The sequence below is a fragment of the Neomonachus schauinslandi genome, chromosome 5, assembly GCF_002201575.2.
Source record: "Neomonachus schauinslandi chromosome 5, ASM220157v2, whole genome shotgun sequence".
NCBI classification, from domain to species: Eukaryota; Metazoa; Chordata; class Mammalia; order Carnivora; family Phocidae; genus Neomonachus; species Neomonachus schauinslandi.
The window spans coordinates 120,444,123-120,462,295 of record NC_058407.1 but is presented as its reverse complement, the minus strand read 5'-3'; the positions used below and the strand labels follow the sequence as shown (position 1 = coordinate 120,462,295).

Below are 18,173 nucleotides of genomic sequence, written 5' to 3'. Positions count from 1 at the left end.
AACACAAGCAGGGGGAGTGGGAGAGGGAGAAGCAGGCCTCCCGTGGAGCAGGGAGCCTGATGCGGGGCTCCATCCCAGGCTCCTGGGATCATGACCTGAGCCAAAGTCCGATGCTTAACGACTGAGCCACCCAGGCGCCCCGAGGAGCAGTGTTCTGATAAGAACTATGTCAGATCATTGGCTAAAAATAAATCGACTGGGGACGCCTGGGTGGCTCAGTCGGTTGAACATCTGCCTTCGGCTCAGGTCATGATCTCAGGGTCCTGTGATCAAGTCCCGCATCGGGCTCCCTGCTCAGCGGGGAGCCTGCTTCTCCCTCTGCTTGCTGCTCTCCCTGCTTGTGCACGTTCTTGCGCTCTCGCTGACAAATAAATAAATAAATAAATAAAAATCGATTGTGTTGTGGTTCTTACAGAGGTTCACTTTTTAAGCATTCTGCCCTGGGGAAGAGAGGTATCTTCTGTAAAGGTTAAAATCTAGAAAAGATGATTCTAGAGTGTTTTTTCCTCTGTGTTCAAAGGAGTTTTCAGAATATGTACCACTTAACAGAATAATTAGATGGGCTTTAAAATGTGTCTGTGAGACAAGTGACTGTTCTGTGCATGGCACTGGAAGAAGGTGGAGGAAGTTTTTGTTGCATGAAGAGCAGAAATGGTATCTGCTCAAGACAGTTGTAAAATCCAGGGGTGCCTGGGTGGCTCAGTCGGTTAAGCATCTGCCTTCGGCTCAGGTCATGATCCCAGGGCCCTGGAATCGAGCCCCACATCGGGCTCCCTGCTCAGCAGGAAGTCTGCTTCTCCCTCTCCCACTCCCCCTGCTTGTGGTCCCTCTTCACTGTGTCTCTCTGTCAAATAAATAAATAAAATCTTTAAATAAAAAAAACTAGTTTGATTAGCAGAGATGACAAGCAGATGTGTAAAACAACTTTTTTAAAAGATTTTATTTATTTGACAGGGAGGGGGGCACAGAGGAGCAGAGGGAAAGGGACAAGCAAACTCCCCACTGAGTGTGGAGCCCGATGCAGGGCTGGATCTCAGGACCCTGAGATCAGAACCTGAGCCAAAATCAAGAGTCTGACGCTTAACCCACTGAGCCACTCAGCTGCCCCCAAACATTTTTTTTTAAACTTATATTTTAAGTCATAATGCCTTGTCAGGACCAGAATTTGTGTTTTTCCTCCCAGACTCCGTATTATAAGTGAGCAGGTTCTCTTGTACGTCCCTCGTACCCATATCTCACAGGTGGAGGACATCATACCAATTTGCCTCACTTAACGCAGGTGACCTTGACACCATGAAGTTCTCTTTACTCTGTATTTTAAGAATCCAGTAATAGGTATCCAGTGAATGATTCTCATTAGAAAGCTAACTAATAATCGTTGCTGAAAGCATGTAATTGTAGTATGCAGTAGTGTTAAATGTTTATGGTTTGTTTTCTTTTTGTAGAACACAAAGTAATAATAGTGGGACTGGATAATGCAGGGAAAACCACCATTCTTTACCAATTGTAAGTATAGTTATTTACTTAAACAGTTTTCATTATTTTAGTTATTAAAACTAGTTTTATGTAATTAACAAGGTACCATTGTAATATAACGGAAAAGCTCCAACACATGGTTTTGTATTTTACCAAACACAAAATTTGTTTAAAAAGTGAATAAAACTGCTGTATGTTTGCTAAAGCCTTCACAAACACTTGTTTTTTTCTGGCCTTGAAAGAAAGAATTAATATTAAACTAAAATAAATAAGGCACATATAATAGTACTGGAGTGAAGTGATAAAGTGCATTTACTTAATTCTTCCAGAACTGCAGTTCATGTGAATAGATGGATATCTCTAGGAAGCTTATTGCTACCCTCCTGACTAATAGCTCTGAATTGTTGAACATAGCCAGACTTGTCAAATCAAAAGAAATGAAGATCAACCCTGAAAGTACTGCTTTTCTAGCTTGCAGCAGGGAAAGGCTTGAGACTTCCAGAGAAATACATTAATACTTGCAGGAAATTTTAACAGCCCATCAATCCACTTGTCAAAGTAGCTCCTGTTATCCTTTCAGTGTTCATGAAACGATCCATGTTAAGCAGTGGAAATGGATCTGTGTCCCAAGCATTTTAGCAAGTAGTTATTAGATACAGTGCACTGTTGTTTGGCTCTTATCTCTTTCCACCTCATCCTAAGTGTATCAGCTGACAGCTCTCCAGAAATACTTCACTTACGCCAATGCCTAATGTATTTTTCAGCTACTTTGCTAAAAAGCTCCTAACTTGTGGATTGTTGTTTTAGAGGCGAATAACTACTTGTTTTACTTTAAAATATTCATTCATTGGCCATTATGTATTTAATATGACTTCGCCTTCAAACATCAGATATAAACATTTCAGAAACCTGTCAGTTGTTGAAATAATTTTCCATGTAGCTTCAAAAAGATACATAAAACCCAAGAGACAGTACAGTGTAGGCTCCTTCCAACACAGTACCAACTTAACTATAGGCAAATACGTATTTGTTGAATGAATGAATTCATGTATCTTAGCCAGTAATTATGGTAATATATGTGGTATGAGCATTGGTGTTCTAAATATATTTATAGTTATTTTAATTAAAATTTTCATTTGCATATAGCCCTATCTTTTTAAGGCTGTAGTTTAGGTTGATAGGCCTGAGTCTCAATTTTCTCACCTAGACAGTCTTCAAAATTACATATAGCCTACTATTCAGTGGTTGCTACTTTGCAAGTATTGATGTCACAGTCACCAGCAAACTTGCTCTTTCAGGAAGGGGCACTGGTTCTACTCTGATAACAGGGCATGGTGGTTTTGGAATTTTGGCCACAGAAATACAAACTCACACCGTGGTGTTCCTTTCTCTCCAGATCAAGCCTTTAGTTTATTTATTCCACTAAAAGAAAAAAAAAGTCTTCCTTCAGGAGTTGTTCTTTGTCTAGATATTTGTTTGCACAAATATTCTCTAAGGTTCTAGTTTGTTTTTTTAAAGATTTTATTTATTTATTTGATAGAGAGAAACACAGCGAGAGAGGGAACACAAGCAGGGGGAGTGTGAGAGGGAGAAGCAGGCTTCCCGCTGAGCAGGGAGCCTGATGCGGGGCTCGATCCCAGGACCCTGGGATCATGACCTGAGCCGAAGGCAGACGCTTAACGACTGAGCCACCCAGGCACCCCTAAGGTTCTAGTTTTGATGCTTATGATTACCATCGGTACAAATGAGGAAGGGTGATTGATACTAAAAATATAGAGATAAAACTTCCTTTGGATTCTCAAGATTTACAGAAGATTTTTTTATGGTGTCTTTCAACAGCTTAATGAATGAAGTGGTTCATACATCTCCAACCATAGGAAGCAACGTTGAAGAGATAGTTGTGAAGAACACTCATTTTCTTATGTGGGATATTGGTGGTCAAGAATCACTGCGCTCATCCTGGAACACGTATTACTCAAACACAGAGGTATCTAAGCTGCCTTCTGAATTTTAGTACAGAGAACCAGAGAGTAAACCCAGAAAATAGATAGGCTGTACATGAAGGCATATTGACAGTTGCTTCTCAGTAACATCGTGTTCTGTACGGAATGTGAGGTTTTCAAATAGAAGAGAAAAGGCCAGTAGAAAGAGTAATGTGCACTGTTTGTTGTGGGTTTACCGTAGTGCAGACTCCGAGCTCATCCTCCCAGTAATCCTATTAACATTACTGTTGGAGAAAGTGGAGACTGGGATCAATCAGATAACCTCTCCCAAGATCTCACAGCTTTATGAGGCTCTGGTTAGGGGAGGAATAAAATATTTTAAGCATCATTTAATACAAGATTTTCAAAATTCAAATTTTTGGTGAGATTATATTTTAGTTAAAAAAAATGGATTTACTGCAGCCCCTGCCGACCGTCCTCCCCCCACCCGCCAAATTCTCTGTTATTTCATTACTTTACTACTTCAGAGCGAACCTGGGAAACAATCTGGACTAGCTTCTATTTGTTTTTATTTCTTGTTAGAGGCAGATTTTTTTTAAACCAATGCAGTGCTATTGAGAGATTTATCTTTGAGTATACTAATGTACAATTGCATCCATAATTTCTCTTTACAAACAGGTACATCTAACCAATTATTTTTTTCTAAAATGAAGCCTATTAAAAACTGAGTGGGTGTTTTGAAGGGAGTGTGCAGAGGAGGTGGGGAGTTGCAAAGTTTTGGTGAATAAGTTTCTTTTATGATTATATTGCAATCGCGTGAGTATCTGTGTGGATATATTCCACTGCAGTTTGTAACTGTCAAAACCAAATGGCGTATCATAGATCTTTAGCAGTGGTGCTAGCACTTAATTCTTTTTATTTGCAGGGGAAGATAGGATGGTAAGCAAATATGGTTATAGGTTAGCTTAATACGTACTTCCATCATAAAATAACATTCCAAAACTAAAACATATTAGAAAGTAAGAGAACAACAACCTTTTAGCATGATTGCAGTTGCCCCTTGAACGATGCAAGGGTTAGGGACACTGACCCACTTACACAGTCCAAAATCCACGTATAACTTGACTCTCCAAAAACTTGACTGATAGCCTACTGTTGACCAGAAGCCTTACCGTTAACAGAGTGGATTAACACGTATTTCTTTTTTTTTTTTTTAAGATTTTATTTATTTATTTGAGAGAGAGAATGAGATAGAGCATGAGAGCGGGGAGGGTCAGAGGGAGAAGCAGGCTCCCCGCTGAGCAGGGAGCCCGATGCGGGACTCGATCCCGGGACTCCAGGATCATGACCTGAGCCGAAGGCAGTCGCTTAACCAACTGAGCCACCCAGGCGCCCTAACACGTGTTTCTTATGTTGTAGGGATTATATTCTGACAATAAAGTAAGCTAGAGAAAAGAATGTTGTTAAGAAAATCATTAAGAGAAAATGCATTTACAGCACTGACTACACAGTTAAAAAATCACGTTTAAGGGGATCTGCTCAGCTCAGACCCATGCTGCTCACCTGTATTTAAGCAGCATAGCTGTTGGTGCCTGTGCAAAGCTCACAAGTAACTGCAGGTGTGAGAGAGAAGAACCATCGGTTCTGATGAGTAGGTTAGAGTTGGTTCTAGCTGATCCATGTATATTTATAGCATTACAAAAGGGTAGTTTCTGAAGTTGTAGCAACTCTAGAAGACTTAGCATGGGTCCAGAAAGAAAGAAATACGTTATTAATGACACCGTTTGCATGAAATGTTTTTTTAGTAAACTCTTTCTATAAGAATTTCAGAATTGCTACACAAAGAGCCTTTGGCCTTTACTGCAGCACTCCAGCATAGCACCTAGCATTTGCAATCTTAGATGCCGGGTAGGGATCCTGTCTATGTGGTGTTTCCCTCATGGCTTTGTTTACCGGCATCAGCTTCTTAAATTCCTTACCTTGATGAGTCCGCCAGAAGCACAAGGTCTCTGTCACATTGCAAGGAGTTCAGCTGTTGGCAGATGCCTGACACACCCCTCTCAGTAGAGTCACTTCCCCATATTCACTTTGCCACGTTTCTTACCTTTCTTCCTTCTAGTCTCTTCCCTTTTATCCCCTTTGAAGCCATTCACATTTTATATGCAGATCACTCTAGTTGTCTCTTTGCCGAATTTTAAGGTCTTCTGAACAATCTTGTGTCACCCTCTCTCTCTCCATTTAGTCTGTGTCATTCCTTTATTACAACCTTTAGCATCGCTTTAATCTGACTTCTTAACTTTTTCTTCTAAGATTATTCAATTAGGGGCCCTTTGCACTATATCTTCTTATTTTTCTTACCAAAGATCCTTTTATTTTTAATGTATAAGACCCACCTTTTTTCATACACACCTTTACCAGCAGCTTTCTCCAGTCCTCTTAGCTTGCTCCTCTTTCATTTCGCCTGCATCCCCTCTAGCATATTAACCCCTAAGTAGGTATGTTTCTAGTTAGCACATTTTTTCCGGGGCTTTTATTGTTGATCTTGTTAGGATAAAATGCCTTGTTCATTAGTTGTTTTTTTTTAATTTGTTTCTCTTTTTCTTTCAAGCTGTGTGCTCCTTTCTAATAGGCAGGAGGCTGTCTGAAACCAAAATAATTACTGATTGCTTAAATGAGCAATTATAGAGTACTTTCAAGTTTTAGTAAAAGTTATTTAAATTACCGTGACTTTTTCTTTGAAAATTATTTTTTATTACCTGCATTTAAAAATAAATCTTAGTGTTACAGAGTATTATGTATTAAGACATCACCTTTTTAAAATAAACTTTGGGCATAGTTTTTATTTGTTGAAATTATGAGTTATTTTCTTATTAACATTTGGATTTTACAGTATAATATAAACTCTTTATGATGAAAAAGCAGTAGACCAGTTTATGGTAATGATGATGTCATGTGAAGAAAGTACTCTCACTTGAGAGTTTTGCAGAAAACTTGAAGATTTCATTCAATTTTCTTTCTTTTTGATTGTCTTCTAGTTCATCATTCTTGTTGTTGATAGCATTGACAGGGAACGACTAGCCATTACAAAAGAAGAATTGTACAGAATGTTGGCTCATGAGGTAAATTTTGAAAGCAAACTTAAACCATGGAGTAAGGTATCTGTATACTGCTGCTTTTTTACAAAGATTATGGGCTTTGCTGTTGGTTATTTCATCATTAACAGAATTTTATACTTTGATTAAAGTTGGGTTTTTTTTTTAGGATTTTATTTATTTGACAGAGAGAGACACAACGAGAGAGGGAACACAAGCAGGGGAAGTGGGAGAGGGAGAAGCAGGCTTCCCGCTGAGCAGGGAGCCCGATGCGGGGCTCGATCCCAGGACCCTGGAATCATGACCTGAGCTGAAAGGCAGACGCTTAACGACTGAGCCACCCAGGCGCCCCTTGATGAAAGTCTTAGAGTCAGAAAGTTTCATTACATTTTCAAACTTGAAAAAGCTCAGCACGTTAATTTGTAGAGTATTACTGTTATTGACAAGATTTTTCAAAGTTTAAACCACTTTTTCAAGCCTTAGAGTCTGATAAATTAAAGCAAGAAAGAGGAAAATTTAAGTGGTTTTTTCCCCAAGAGTTTATAATAACTGAAAATTCTTTAGTGAATAGTATGAGATCACTTAATTCTATTTCAGATATACAAAAGACTTAGATAATAAAACACATTTGTCCACCATCCATTCAGTATAAGATATGAAATATCTTACGTGACCACCAATCTCATTTTCTTCCTTTCTCTCAATTCTGAAGGAATTACATTATCCTAAAAGTAGTGATTATCAATCCCATGTATATGTTTATACTTTCCCTACATTTTTGTCAGTTGATTTATATTTCATTGTTCATAAACTCTTATATAATGATAAAGATTTTTTTTCCCTGTAACTCAGTTTTGGGGTTTTTTTGCACAATATTGTGATTATCCATGTCAGTACATAGAGCTTTAGTTCATTGTTTTTGATATGTTGTAGTGTATGATTAAACTACAATTGATCTATTCTTTTTTTTTTTTGATCTTCTATTAATGAACATTTAGGTTATTTCTAAATTTTGATAGTATGAACAATTCTACAGTGAATATTAATGAATGCAGTTAGTCTATACCAATACTAATAAGTAAAAATAAGTATTACCCAGCCCTTACCATCAGTCCTCTTTAAATTTGGAGAAATTCTGTAGTATTTGGTAACATATTACCATATTTGCCCAGTAGAGTATGGCTCATAGAGTTTTAAATCCGTGTTTAAGATGCATGTTTATTTTACTTTTAGTTTGACCCCTTTGGCCCAACAATATAAAATAGCTTTTGATTATCTGGCTTATGTTAATAAGCCTATCTCTGTTAGAGTCAATCATTAAATCTCTGTTATTTGAGAAAATTTTCATTTCAATACAACTTTTATTTATTTATATTTTTGAGTTTTTATTTTTTAAGTAAGCTCTAGGCCCAACATTGGGCTTGAACTCACAAGCCCGAGATCAGGAGTTGTGTGTTCTACTGACTGAGCCAGCCAGGCAGCTCTCAATAAAATTTTTAAATTAAATATTACTGCCTAATCATTGAAAGTAGAAGGATTTCATTATAACTGTCCAGTGGGGCATATCTGACCTTCCTGTTGTATTAGTTTAATTTGAATCGTGGTATTTCATGTATTAGAAATATTTCATATTGATTGCAGGATCTACGGAAGGCTGCAGTCCTTATCTTTGCAAATAAACAGGATATGAAAGGGTGCATGACAGCAGCTGAAATCTCTAAATACCTCACCCTTAGTTCAATTAAGGATCATCCATGGCACATTCAGTCCTGCTGTGCTTTAACAGGAGAAGGGTAAGTGCTAAAGATAGGAGGGGAGGTATGACTTCTTTCAAATTTCTATCAACTTTTCTTCTTTGATCCTGTTCCCTTTTTTGTTCTTAAAGATAGTTTTTATATTGTATTTCAATTTTATAAGGTGGAAATTATTTTAGTCTGTTACTGTTGTTAAGTTACAGTTTAGCAGAGTTATTGACACATTTTTGTAACTTTTATTATAAACAAAATGTTTTACCAGAAAAAGTCAATAACAGACATTTGCATTAAGTTGTCCCAATCCAGATTTTTAGTTGCTATTGATTTCTTGCTTATATCATTGACTAGCTGGGGGCGGTGGAGGGAGCAACTGGAATGTTGCCTGAATTAAAGAGGAAGCTTCAAAGAAATTTCACATTTTCTATAAAGGCTTAATTAAGCATGAGCTCTCAGCTTTCCACAAGAGTACATCTCCTTCCTAATCAGGAGTTCTTTCAGGGGGGCTTACTTCGAAAGAGGAAACATTGGAGATAAATGCTTCTTAGAGTGTATTTTTCTTTCCTAAGAACTTGAGTTTGGATAGAGTAGGCCAAAGAGAACCCAGCATGTTAGACATGACTTACCCAGTTGATTTCCAGTAGTTTATTTATCCTCTAATCAACCTGACCTTCTTAGTTATGCTCATATTAGAAATAGCTTGTAATATAATAGTAGATGTAGACTTTTTTGACTTATGCTTCTGCGACTGGGCTATAAGCATTCCATTCTTTAGAATTTAGGAGGGTAGGGCAGAGTTCCTGTTGTCTTTCTATAGTGGTTTCAGTTTTTTTTTTTTTAAAGATTTTATTTATTTATTTGACAGAGAGAGACATAGCGAGAGCAGGAACACAAGCAGGGGGAGCAGGAGAGGGAGAAGCAGGCTTCCCGCGGAGCAGGGAACCCGATGTGGGGCTTGATCCCAGGACCCTGGGATCATGACCCGAGCCGAAGGCAGACGCTTAATGACTGAGCCACCGAGGCGCCCTGGTGGTTTCAGTTTTAATCTTAAAAGGGCGAGAGGAGTATTTGCAATCTTGATGGTAAAACTGCCCAAGTGGTTATCTTCAAGATGAGACTGAAACCATTTCCCAATTACTCAACTAATCTGATTACCATCATTTTGTCTAAGTGAATCTTCTGCTTAAAAATTGCACTTCTTATGGTGTTACTTACATATTTCACTTACCTGTATAAATCATTATCGCAGTATCAACATTTGGGTAAGATTTAAAAATACTAAGTATGCTTTCAATTATAAATATTTCCGTTTTGAAAATACTTCTGTCTTTTGTTTCAGGTTATGCCAAGGTCTAGAGTGGATGACCTCCCGGATTGGTGTGAGATAACTTTTTGCTTGGAAAGAGACTGCTCTATTTATTCTGTGACATGAACATTTTCCTAGTACCTTTGGCTGCTAAGGCAGCAGCATGTTTAATTTATAACAACACAAACCTCTATGAGCAACACTTGAATCAAGTGCAGCTGAACTGGAACATAAAAAGATTTTTTCTTAACTTTTTTTTAATGCACTAATCTTCAGTTGGATGAACATAATGTATAACTATGTTTTCAGCAACATAATTCTTCTGACTGCTGATTCTAATTATTCAATGACTGCCTTGTAAGAAATGTTTGTCATATGTTTAATGTTTTCTGAAGTATTGTAATAACTTTAATGACCAATTTCTTGACCACCCCCTTTCCCTACCAGATAATTACTGGTTGACAGAGTAGTAGTGGAAATCATCAGGTACTGCTTGCAAACTTAACCAGCACTAACTTTTGCTCCTTCTTCAAACCACTGATCTTTTGGACAGAACTTACTATAGAGAAAGAAATCTGCCTAGAAGTTAGATTGTGTGTGTGTGTGTGTGTGTGTGTGTGTGTATATATGTATATATATATACACGGAAGACTGACCATCCTGAGACCTGCTTTTAAGTTAATTTCTCCCACATTATTACAAGTCATGAAATAATTTTAAGTTACTATTAGCATGGAAATTAAGTAGGCTGTTTATCTAAAAGAATTAAATTCACTTTTCTGCCTCCAACACAGGATTAGTTTTGGCTAAAAACTAATCAAGGAAAAATATTTGAAAGCCCAACTTTGATGGTAAATATTTTGGATAAATCTGATAATTTAAAAAATGTCACATTATTCAACACATACATTAACTATCGGAAATTATTAAAGGATACCAGCACTACTATCAAAACAAGACACTTGGAATATATTTTACTATCAATTATAAGCAACTTTATTATCAACAAAAAGTTCAACTATTCCATTTGCAACGGAGAGTACATCTGCTTTGGGCAATAGCTAAAGCAGAAGTACAAACATTTCGTTTCTTAAAAATTTGAAATTGTGTGAATTTGAATAGTGTTTCTACCACCAGCAGTATGTTACTTAGAAAACCATATGACTTTTCCATAAATCTATCTTAGGTTATAGTGTAATAGGCTTAAAACAGTTGCCATCTTTATAGAACATGATGTTCCGAAGTCTTTTCCTGGGTTACAGGAAACTGCTGAATTTAATCCTAGCTTTTAAAGTATTACTAGGAGATTGAATTAAAAATTAATTAAAAAATTAAAAAATAGGAAGAAAAAGTCATAATCTATCCAAAGTCTATTACATATCATTCAAAAGTTTTCAAGGCAGTTGTCTAATATAAGCAGTAATAGAAATAGTGTGAGGACAGTAATTTTGATCCTCTATTTCAAATGTGTGATTTTGCTATAATGAAAGGGATAAAATGCATACTTAGAGAATAATACTTCATTTTTGCAGTATTTTTTTTTCATTTGGGTAAAAAATAAGATTCAGCATTCATAAGAGTATCAGAATACCTGTTCAAAAGTGGTATTTTAATTTTAATATTTTTTATTGTAAATTGGTTTTACTTTTGCTCTGTTTTCAGGTATACTTGATTTATTATATTTAGTCTAATTTAGTTGAATGTGGTAACATTTTCTTTCTATTTAGTGGTAGCACACCCCCTAGAACTGAAAATTGACCAGAGGAAGGCTTTCTGGACTTTGGGAACTAGCGGTTTATTAACCTTGTCTTGAACCTTTTTCTTAGTGATTCTATACCAGGTAGAGAGTAAATTTTGTTTTTAATAAAATCCATAATCTAGAACATGAGAGAAAAGCAAACATAAATCAATATGGATGTTTTGTGGTATGTGTTTCCTCCAGGGGGGCAGGAGGAATTATGAAGATACCATTTACCTAAAGCACACTTTGCCAGAGTTTCTATCTTGGTTACAGAGTTTAGCCATAAATACTGAAGATAATTCTCTTAGCTCCATCCTGAGAAAACATATTTAATACCCCTGTATCCATTCTTATTATGAAATTTATCTTCTTATATCTAGTAAGATTGGCTGGTTCAGTTTTCTTCTATCAAATTATATGGTTATTTTTTTATATTACCACATCAGCATTATACTGAAAGTGTTTTTAATAGTTGATTGTATTTTGTCAAACAACTACTAGTATAGATTCAAGTTTGCTGTTTAATTTTTTAAAATAAAATTTATTTTCTAAATTTTTTAAAAAAGCATTTTGTTAGTTTGGGATTAGAAATGGTTTATGTTAGCTGTGTTAAAAATGAAATCGACATCCCACTAGTTTTTGTGGTAATGATTGGGAAAAGTTCAAATAGGAAATTCATGTAAGACTTTTTAAAGGTGTTTTATAGGTTCTCATTAGAGATTTCCTGTTACAGTGATATGAAAACTGATTATCCTTTACTCCAAGAGAATGTTTTGTTTGACCCAAGTGGTTATCTAATACTAAAGCATTGATTCTGACATGCATTGTCAATTAACTATAAGATACTATCTGATGAAAAATGTAAATTTGTAATTAGTGCCTTTATTCACATTTTGAGATGAGTTCTCAATTTTGTACTATACCTGTTCTTTAGAAGTCAGATTAACAGCTGATTAACTTGACAATGAACTAATTCGAGATTCACCCTACCCGCCAACCCTTCAGTTGCCTAGCAAAGTTTCTAGTACCTAGTGGAAAGCAAGGGACCCACCCACATTACTTTTGGGAGATTTTTCTAGATTTTATTTTTATTTTGAGGATGAAGAAATGAAAGTTTAACAGATCTTTTCAATATTTTATTAGAACTGAAATGTAACTGCCACCCAAATATGGCATTTTTCTTCATTCCCACTGTTGTTACTGCAGTGCATTTGTGAACTCTTAGAATTAACAGGCCCTTTTATATGGGAATATACTACATAATTTGTATTGTTAGTGTAATTTAATTCCTTAAAATCTGAAATAATATATATATATAATCTATTGGAAAACTCATGGTTAAATACATAATTTTTGCTTTTAGATTCTGTGTCAGGTGTGCTTAAAGGTATAATTTTATTCTATATTCATTAGAAGAAAGATAATAAATTCAAGTTTTATTGTTAAAAATAATTTTTAAATGGGCACTTACCCTTATAGCCAAAGTCATTTTGTTTAAGCATAAATTAACTTTTATTTTCTATAGCATAAAGAGAAAATAATTATTTTCCTATGGAAGCAGTGAGTGATACAGGCAGTGCTGTAAACAATATTCTCTGAAGAGCTATGGGGAGTCAACAAAGCAAAGAAAATTTTAAAGAAAACAATAAATCTTTATATTTTTAAAAATCTTTGGTGTAGTATCTTAGGACAAATTAGAAATAGAATTGTTTGTGACTAGCACTCATTTAATTCTTAGCTATGTAAAACTATATCAGTAGAAAAATGTAGTGGTATTATGCCTATGGATGGGTAAATTCCATTGACATTTATATTTGAAGACCAACTTCATGAGTCTAATCTTTTCATCTGTGGCTTTGGATCCAAAGTATTTTATATCCAGTTCAATTCTAAAGGATCTTTTATATTTTGTTGGGATAAAGTCACTTCAAGATGTAGTCTGGTAACTTGTATGTAGTAGAGTATTGTGCTGGCTGTCTAAAGAAGTGTATTTGAATCTTAATTTGACCATTACTTGTCTAGTTGAACTTAGGCGGTTACTGTTCACGGCCTTTCTGTTTTTTCCCCCATACTGAGGAACTTAAGCCAACTAGAACTCCATATCTTTTGGTTTTAAATTCCTGAATCCTTATACACTACATTAAAGTCAAAAAACTAAAAATACTAGGAAAGGACACGTAAATAGGAAATTAAATTCACTTTTATCTGTTCTTTGATTCCCACCTCATTATCATTTTGTTCAGTTTATGAATACAATCAAATAAGAAAATAAAGTATCAACTAGTAACTGCTACTCAGCTTCAGTTGAGCTAAGAGCTAATGACAATGCAGAAGAGAAAATAAGCCATATTGCTAAGAAAATTCTTTTAAGCTGCTGATAAAACACCAGTGTTGTGTTTAAAATACTCTCTTCTAGAGTATATCCTGCTTATTTTCCAGGCTTTTACTAATTAGAAGTGGTCGGTTTGTTCAGAGTGTGTTGGCTTTAGATGCTACCCCAAGCTCCCAATGCTGTTTGACTTCTCAGTATTGAAACAATAGTGCAGCCGGGCTGTCAGTATTTTTGCAGATGTCCGTGTAAATCTGAGAGGAGTTTACATTCAAGGTTGGTTCCTTCCGTAATGTCTCATCCTTACTCATTTAGCATTACTGTGAAGCCTGAAATCCAAGGCTCCCAAAAAGTATTTTTTTAAGAGTTCCAGGTGGCCAAAAATAAATAGAGAAGGTCGATCAAAAAATTTTTTTTCTCCATTTTAAAGTAGAAAAAATACTGTGTTCAACAGATCCAAAATCAGTTTTAAATGTATATGATTTGGTAAAATGTTTGGGAAAGGTTAACTTGGGGGTATAGAGTCGTACCTAGAAACGAATGTCAAAACAGTTGATAGTAAAGATAAACATGAGGTAGAAAAATCTTCAAAAGGATATTAAGTAATAGAAAATGTGAATGAAGACAGTGAATTTCCCTCATTTAAGGCACTTACAAATTACTAGAAAGTACAGTCTTTTACTGTAGAGCTAGATATCTTACTTTTAAAGTGACCAAAGGACCAAAGCCTGATCAGGTTTTTAGAATTTGTTAGTGTTCTCAGTCACATCTTTTTTACTTTTTTTTTAAACTGGTAACCTACATTGTCTCCTAGAAATGGAGAAATAATAAAATGTGCCGTACATATCTTTTGGAATAGATAACAGAGTTCTAGAAGAATGGAAATGTTCTCTTGCACAAACTTGTAAAATTTTAATTAAAAAGTTACCTCATTTTTCAATCCATAAGGTGCTTTGCTCAAGCTTGTGGGATGTTACACCCATAAATACCCCCTTCACCCAAACTGTGTTTGAAATATGCAAAATTCACAGCTAAGGGGTAGCATTCCTTGGATATTCTGTTTCGTTTTATTCTTGTTTGCTGCCAGCAGGGCTAACGTGGTATAGCAGATTCACTTACTGTCTTCATTAAAGCACCCAGGCAAGTGCTTAGCCAATACTTAATTCGTTTCATTAAAAATCAGATAAGGGCAAGGAAGAACCCTAAAATTTGATCGATTATATTATATTGTGACTGTATTTCATTCCGTGTTTGGAAGATACCAAATGACTGTCATTTGATCTTGGTTGTGCATAATGTATTTGCATATTTTGTCCCTATTCATAAGAGATGATTATTTTAATCCTTTTACATTTTCCCTCAGGAAGTTCAGGGACTTGACAAGCCCCTCTTTTATTCTCTTGGAGTAAACTGTTCAGTGTAGTTATGAAATTTTTAATTTCGATTAAAAAAAAGTTTAGCTGCTATTTCGTTAAAAGTGTGGATTATAAAATGATGGTTATGATTTTTTTCCAATTATGTAACAGTTTTTAAGTTTTACCCTATTTATCTGTTGCACAGAGCATGGTTTTTAAAAAGAAAAGAAACAAAAACTAAAAGCAATTACCGCCTAGTCCCTGGATTTCTCCTAATCAGAATATAATGGTTATAATCACACATTGCCATCTTCATATAAATTGGTGCTTTAGAGCATTAAAGAGGAAACAGCAGGCCCTGTAAAATATACTTCTTGTCTCAGAATGTAAAACTACTTTAAAGTGTATTTATATTTATGTTCATTTCTTAAGGTTTAAATACGAACTGTTGTTTCTACAAAAGCTGTAACAATATCTTAGCTAATTAGCTTGGTCAAAATAGATGGTATTAATACAGGCAAAATTAGGCATTGGATCTCTCTGTGGGTCCCTTGGTATTGCATAGAAGGGAAAAAAGAATGTCTTTCACACCACCAACTGTGCTTCTTAACCCCAACCAAGCAACTGAAATGTGTGCTATTGGTCTAGTATATAGCATTAATAAAATTAAGAGCAAACCAATTACTTGATGCATTTACATCATCACTTCTTGAAAATGGTTCAAAGCGTGTTCTACTAATGGTGGGGCTGTTTAAAGACCTGTTTTAAATTTTTTAATAGCTTCGTTACTGTCATAAAATGCTTTTATATGTTAAGTTTAGGTTGCTGGTACTCAAGAATTTTTTTATTTCTGCAATTATGTTATAATGAGTTGCTTGCATGCGTACTCACCCAAGTAAAAAGGATGCTGTTTGCTCTGGAATGTTCATCTTTTGGACAGGTTTTGGCTCATTTGCAATCATGGTGCAATACAGTGTAACATTCATTTGTTTTCAGTCAGCAGTTTTATTTTTGTCATAATAAATAATTACTTTTCCAATATGACACGAACCCAGTGGTTTCCTTTAAAGATAAAAATCTGTTTTAACAATCTGTTTGTTGCAAGTGATGGAAAACTACCTAAGCTAACAAAGCGATTGGAATTTATTATGAGAGTGAGGGCCTGTTGTGGGTGCTTATGGAACTCAAGGAAGTCAAGGGTACAACTGGGTTTTTGGAATGGGCTAGGACCAGAGACCCAGACTCAGGGATACGGAGGAGAAACCAGAAAGCTCTTTCTCTTACCCATCTCCTTTCACTTGTTTCCTAGGAAGTCCACATGGCAGATAATGTCCAAACCAAATAGTTCCCAGAGTTTCATCTTTGTACAAGTAAGAAATCAGATCATCATTAGGGTCTTAGTTATGTTGTTGAAAACCAACCTCCGTACTTTGGAGTCAAAATAGAACATAAAGACCGAGTTTGGGATAAAGAGGAACAATAATGATGTAGGAAGAGATGTTAGGGTTCGAAGCTGACGGCCAAGAAAGAATTCTTGAGGGCGCCTGGGTGGCTCAGTTGGTTGAGCGACTGCCTTCGGCTCAGGTCATGATCCTGGAGTCCCAGGATCGAGTCCCTCATCAGGCTCCCTGCTCAGCAGGGAGTCTGCTTCTCCCTCTGACCCTCCCCCCTCTCATGTGCTCTCTCTCTCATTCTGTCTCTCAAATAAATAAATAAAATCTTAAAAAAAAAAAACCTTTAAAAAAAAAAAAAAAAAGAATTCTTGAGACATCTTTGGTGCAAAAAGGTGGTTTTATTAAAGCACATGGACAGGACCCATGGGCAGAAAGAGCTGCTGCACTGGGGTTGTGAGGGGTGGCCCATTATATACTTTCGAGTTGGGAGGTGGTTAGGGATAGCATAAGTCTTGCAGGTATTTTGGAAAGAAGGTTTCCAGGGCCCTGAGGGAACTAGCTATCATTAGGAAAAGGTCCTTTATTACTGTTTAGTAAAAACTCAGTCATGAGACCCTTCAGATATATATCGGTGGGTCATAGGCTTGGGGGATGATCGCCAACATGTATCTTGGGGAGTAGAGATAAAGGGGATTTCCAAAGGAATTTTTATGTATGTTAAAGTAGACTTACAGGATTCTAGGGGTCGGGCTAAGATCGCCTCTTATCCTTAGCGAAGTATTAACATCGAGGCAGCTGAGTTCCTTAGAGGAATGTCGCTCTGCCTTTTTCAAGGACTTGTCAGTGGTCTGTAAGGAGTAAGGGAATTTAGTAATTTTTCTTCTGCTTTGTTTCCCACATCAAATAGCTTTATTGCTTTGCTGGGCAAAGGAGGCTGCAGCAGGCTGACATTTAAAAACTGCATGCAGCCTACTGGGAGGAAGGGGCTGGTTTGGGGGGTAAGGGAAATAGAGGATCTAGCCAGTTTCTACATGAGTTTGTACCTGCTGCCAGCCTTGTTGGTCATATTTTCAGGGTGGTTCAGGGTTCCTGAGACAAAAGACCAAGAAGGGAGGAGGGGAGGTGTGCGGAAGAGAGAAAAAAGGTTACTTAGTTTAAAATCGAGCCTTGCCATGGCCTTAATATGGCCATTTTGATTTTTGTTCAGCTTTTTGCTTTTAGTCGGTTTCAGTTACAGTTTCATATTCCCCAGGGACATTGTTCATTTCCCTTCAGTGAGTCAGTTTCTCTTTCTGGTCTGAACAACTGTGGCCTGGCGGAAGGTACAAAGTACCAGAGAAGGGGAATCCCTGGGCTGTAGGCAGGCAATCCAAGAGGGGTGTGTGTGGTATAAAAGGAAAATCTTTGGTCTTTGAACCCTGGTCCTGAGAAAAAGCTCCTCAAACTCTTGGAATTTCCTGAATGATTGTAGTGTCTTTTGTCATTCATAAGAAGGCTCTTTTGAGCTCATGTAAATAAGGTGACTCAGGGTGGGCCCCTAGATAGGCTCAGAGTGGAGCTGGTCACAAGGAATACCAAATGATTAGAAGGTTGGAGCTTTCAGCTCTGCCTACTGGCCTCTGGAAGGGGAAGATGGAGGAGGGGTGCTGCTGATGAAGCTCTGTGAAAGCTCTTTTTTTAGCTTTATTTTTTTAATTTTTAATTTTTTTTTTAAGATTTTATTTTTTTAAGTAATCTCTACACCCAACATGGGGCTCGAACTCACAACCCCGAGATCAAGTGTCAC

General features: G+C 36.4%; 1 protein-coding gene across 2 annotated transcripts; it reads left to right on the top strand.

The window, feature by feature from the left end:
- The first annotated feature begins 1,445 nt into the window (after nt 1-1,445).
- ARL5B (ADP ribosylation factor like GTPase 5B) lies at nt 1,446-10,023 on the top strand. 2 transcript variants are annotated; one of them, XM_021696770.1, is made up of 5 exons: nt 1,446-1,506; nt 3,316-3,463; nt 6,455-6,538; nt 8,153-8,304; nt 9,602-10,023. In XM_021696770.1, exons 2-5 carry the CDS (start codon nt 3,320-3,322, stop codon nt 9,648-9,650), a joined length of 429 nt encoding a protein of 142 aa, XP_021552445.1. In that variant the 5' UTR covers nt 1,446-1,506; nt 3,316-3,319; the 3' UTR covers nt 9,651-10,023. The 2 variants fall into 2 exon arrangements, with proteins under 2 accessions (XP_021552445.1, XP_021552444.1); XM_021696769.1 differs by lacking the exon at nt 1,446-1,506 and having other exon boundaries at nt 3,236-3,463.
- The last annotated feature ends 8,150 nt before the right edge of the window (nt 10,024-18,173 follow it).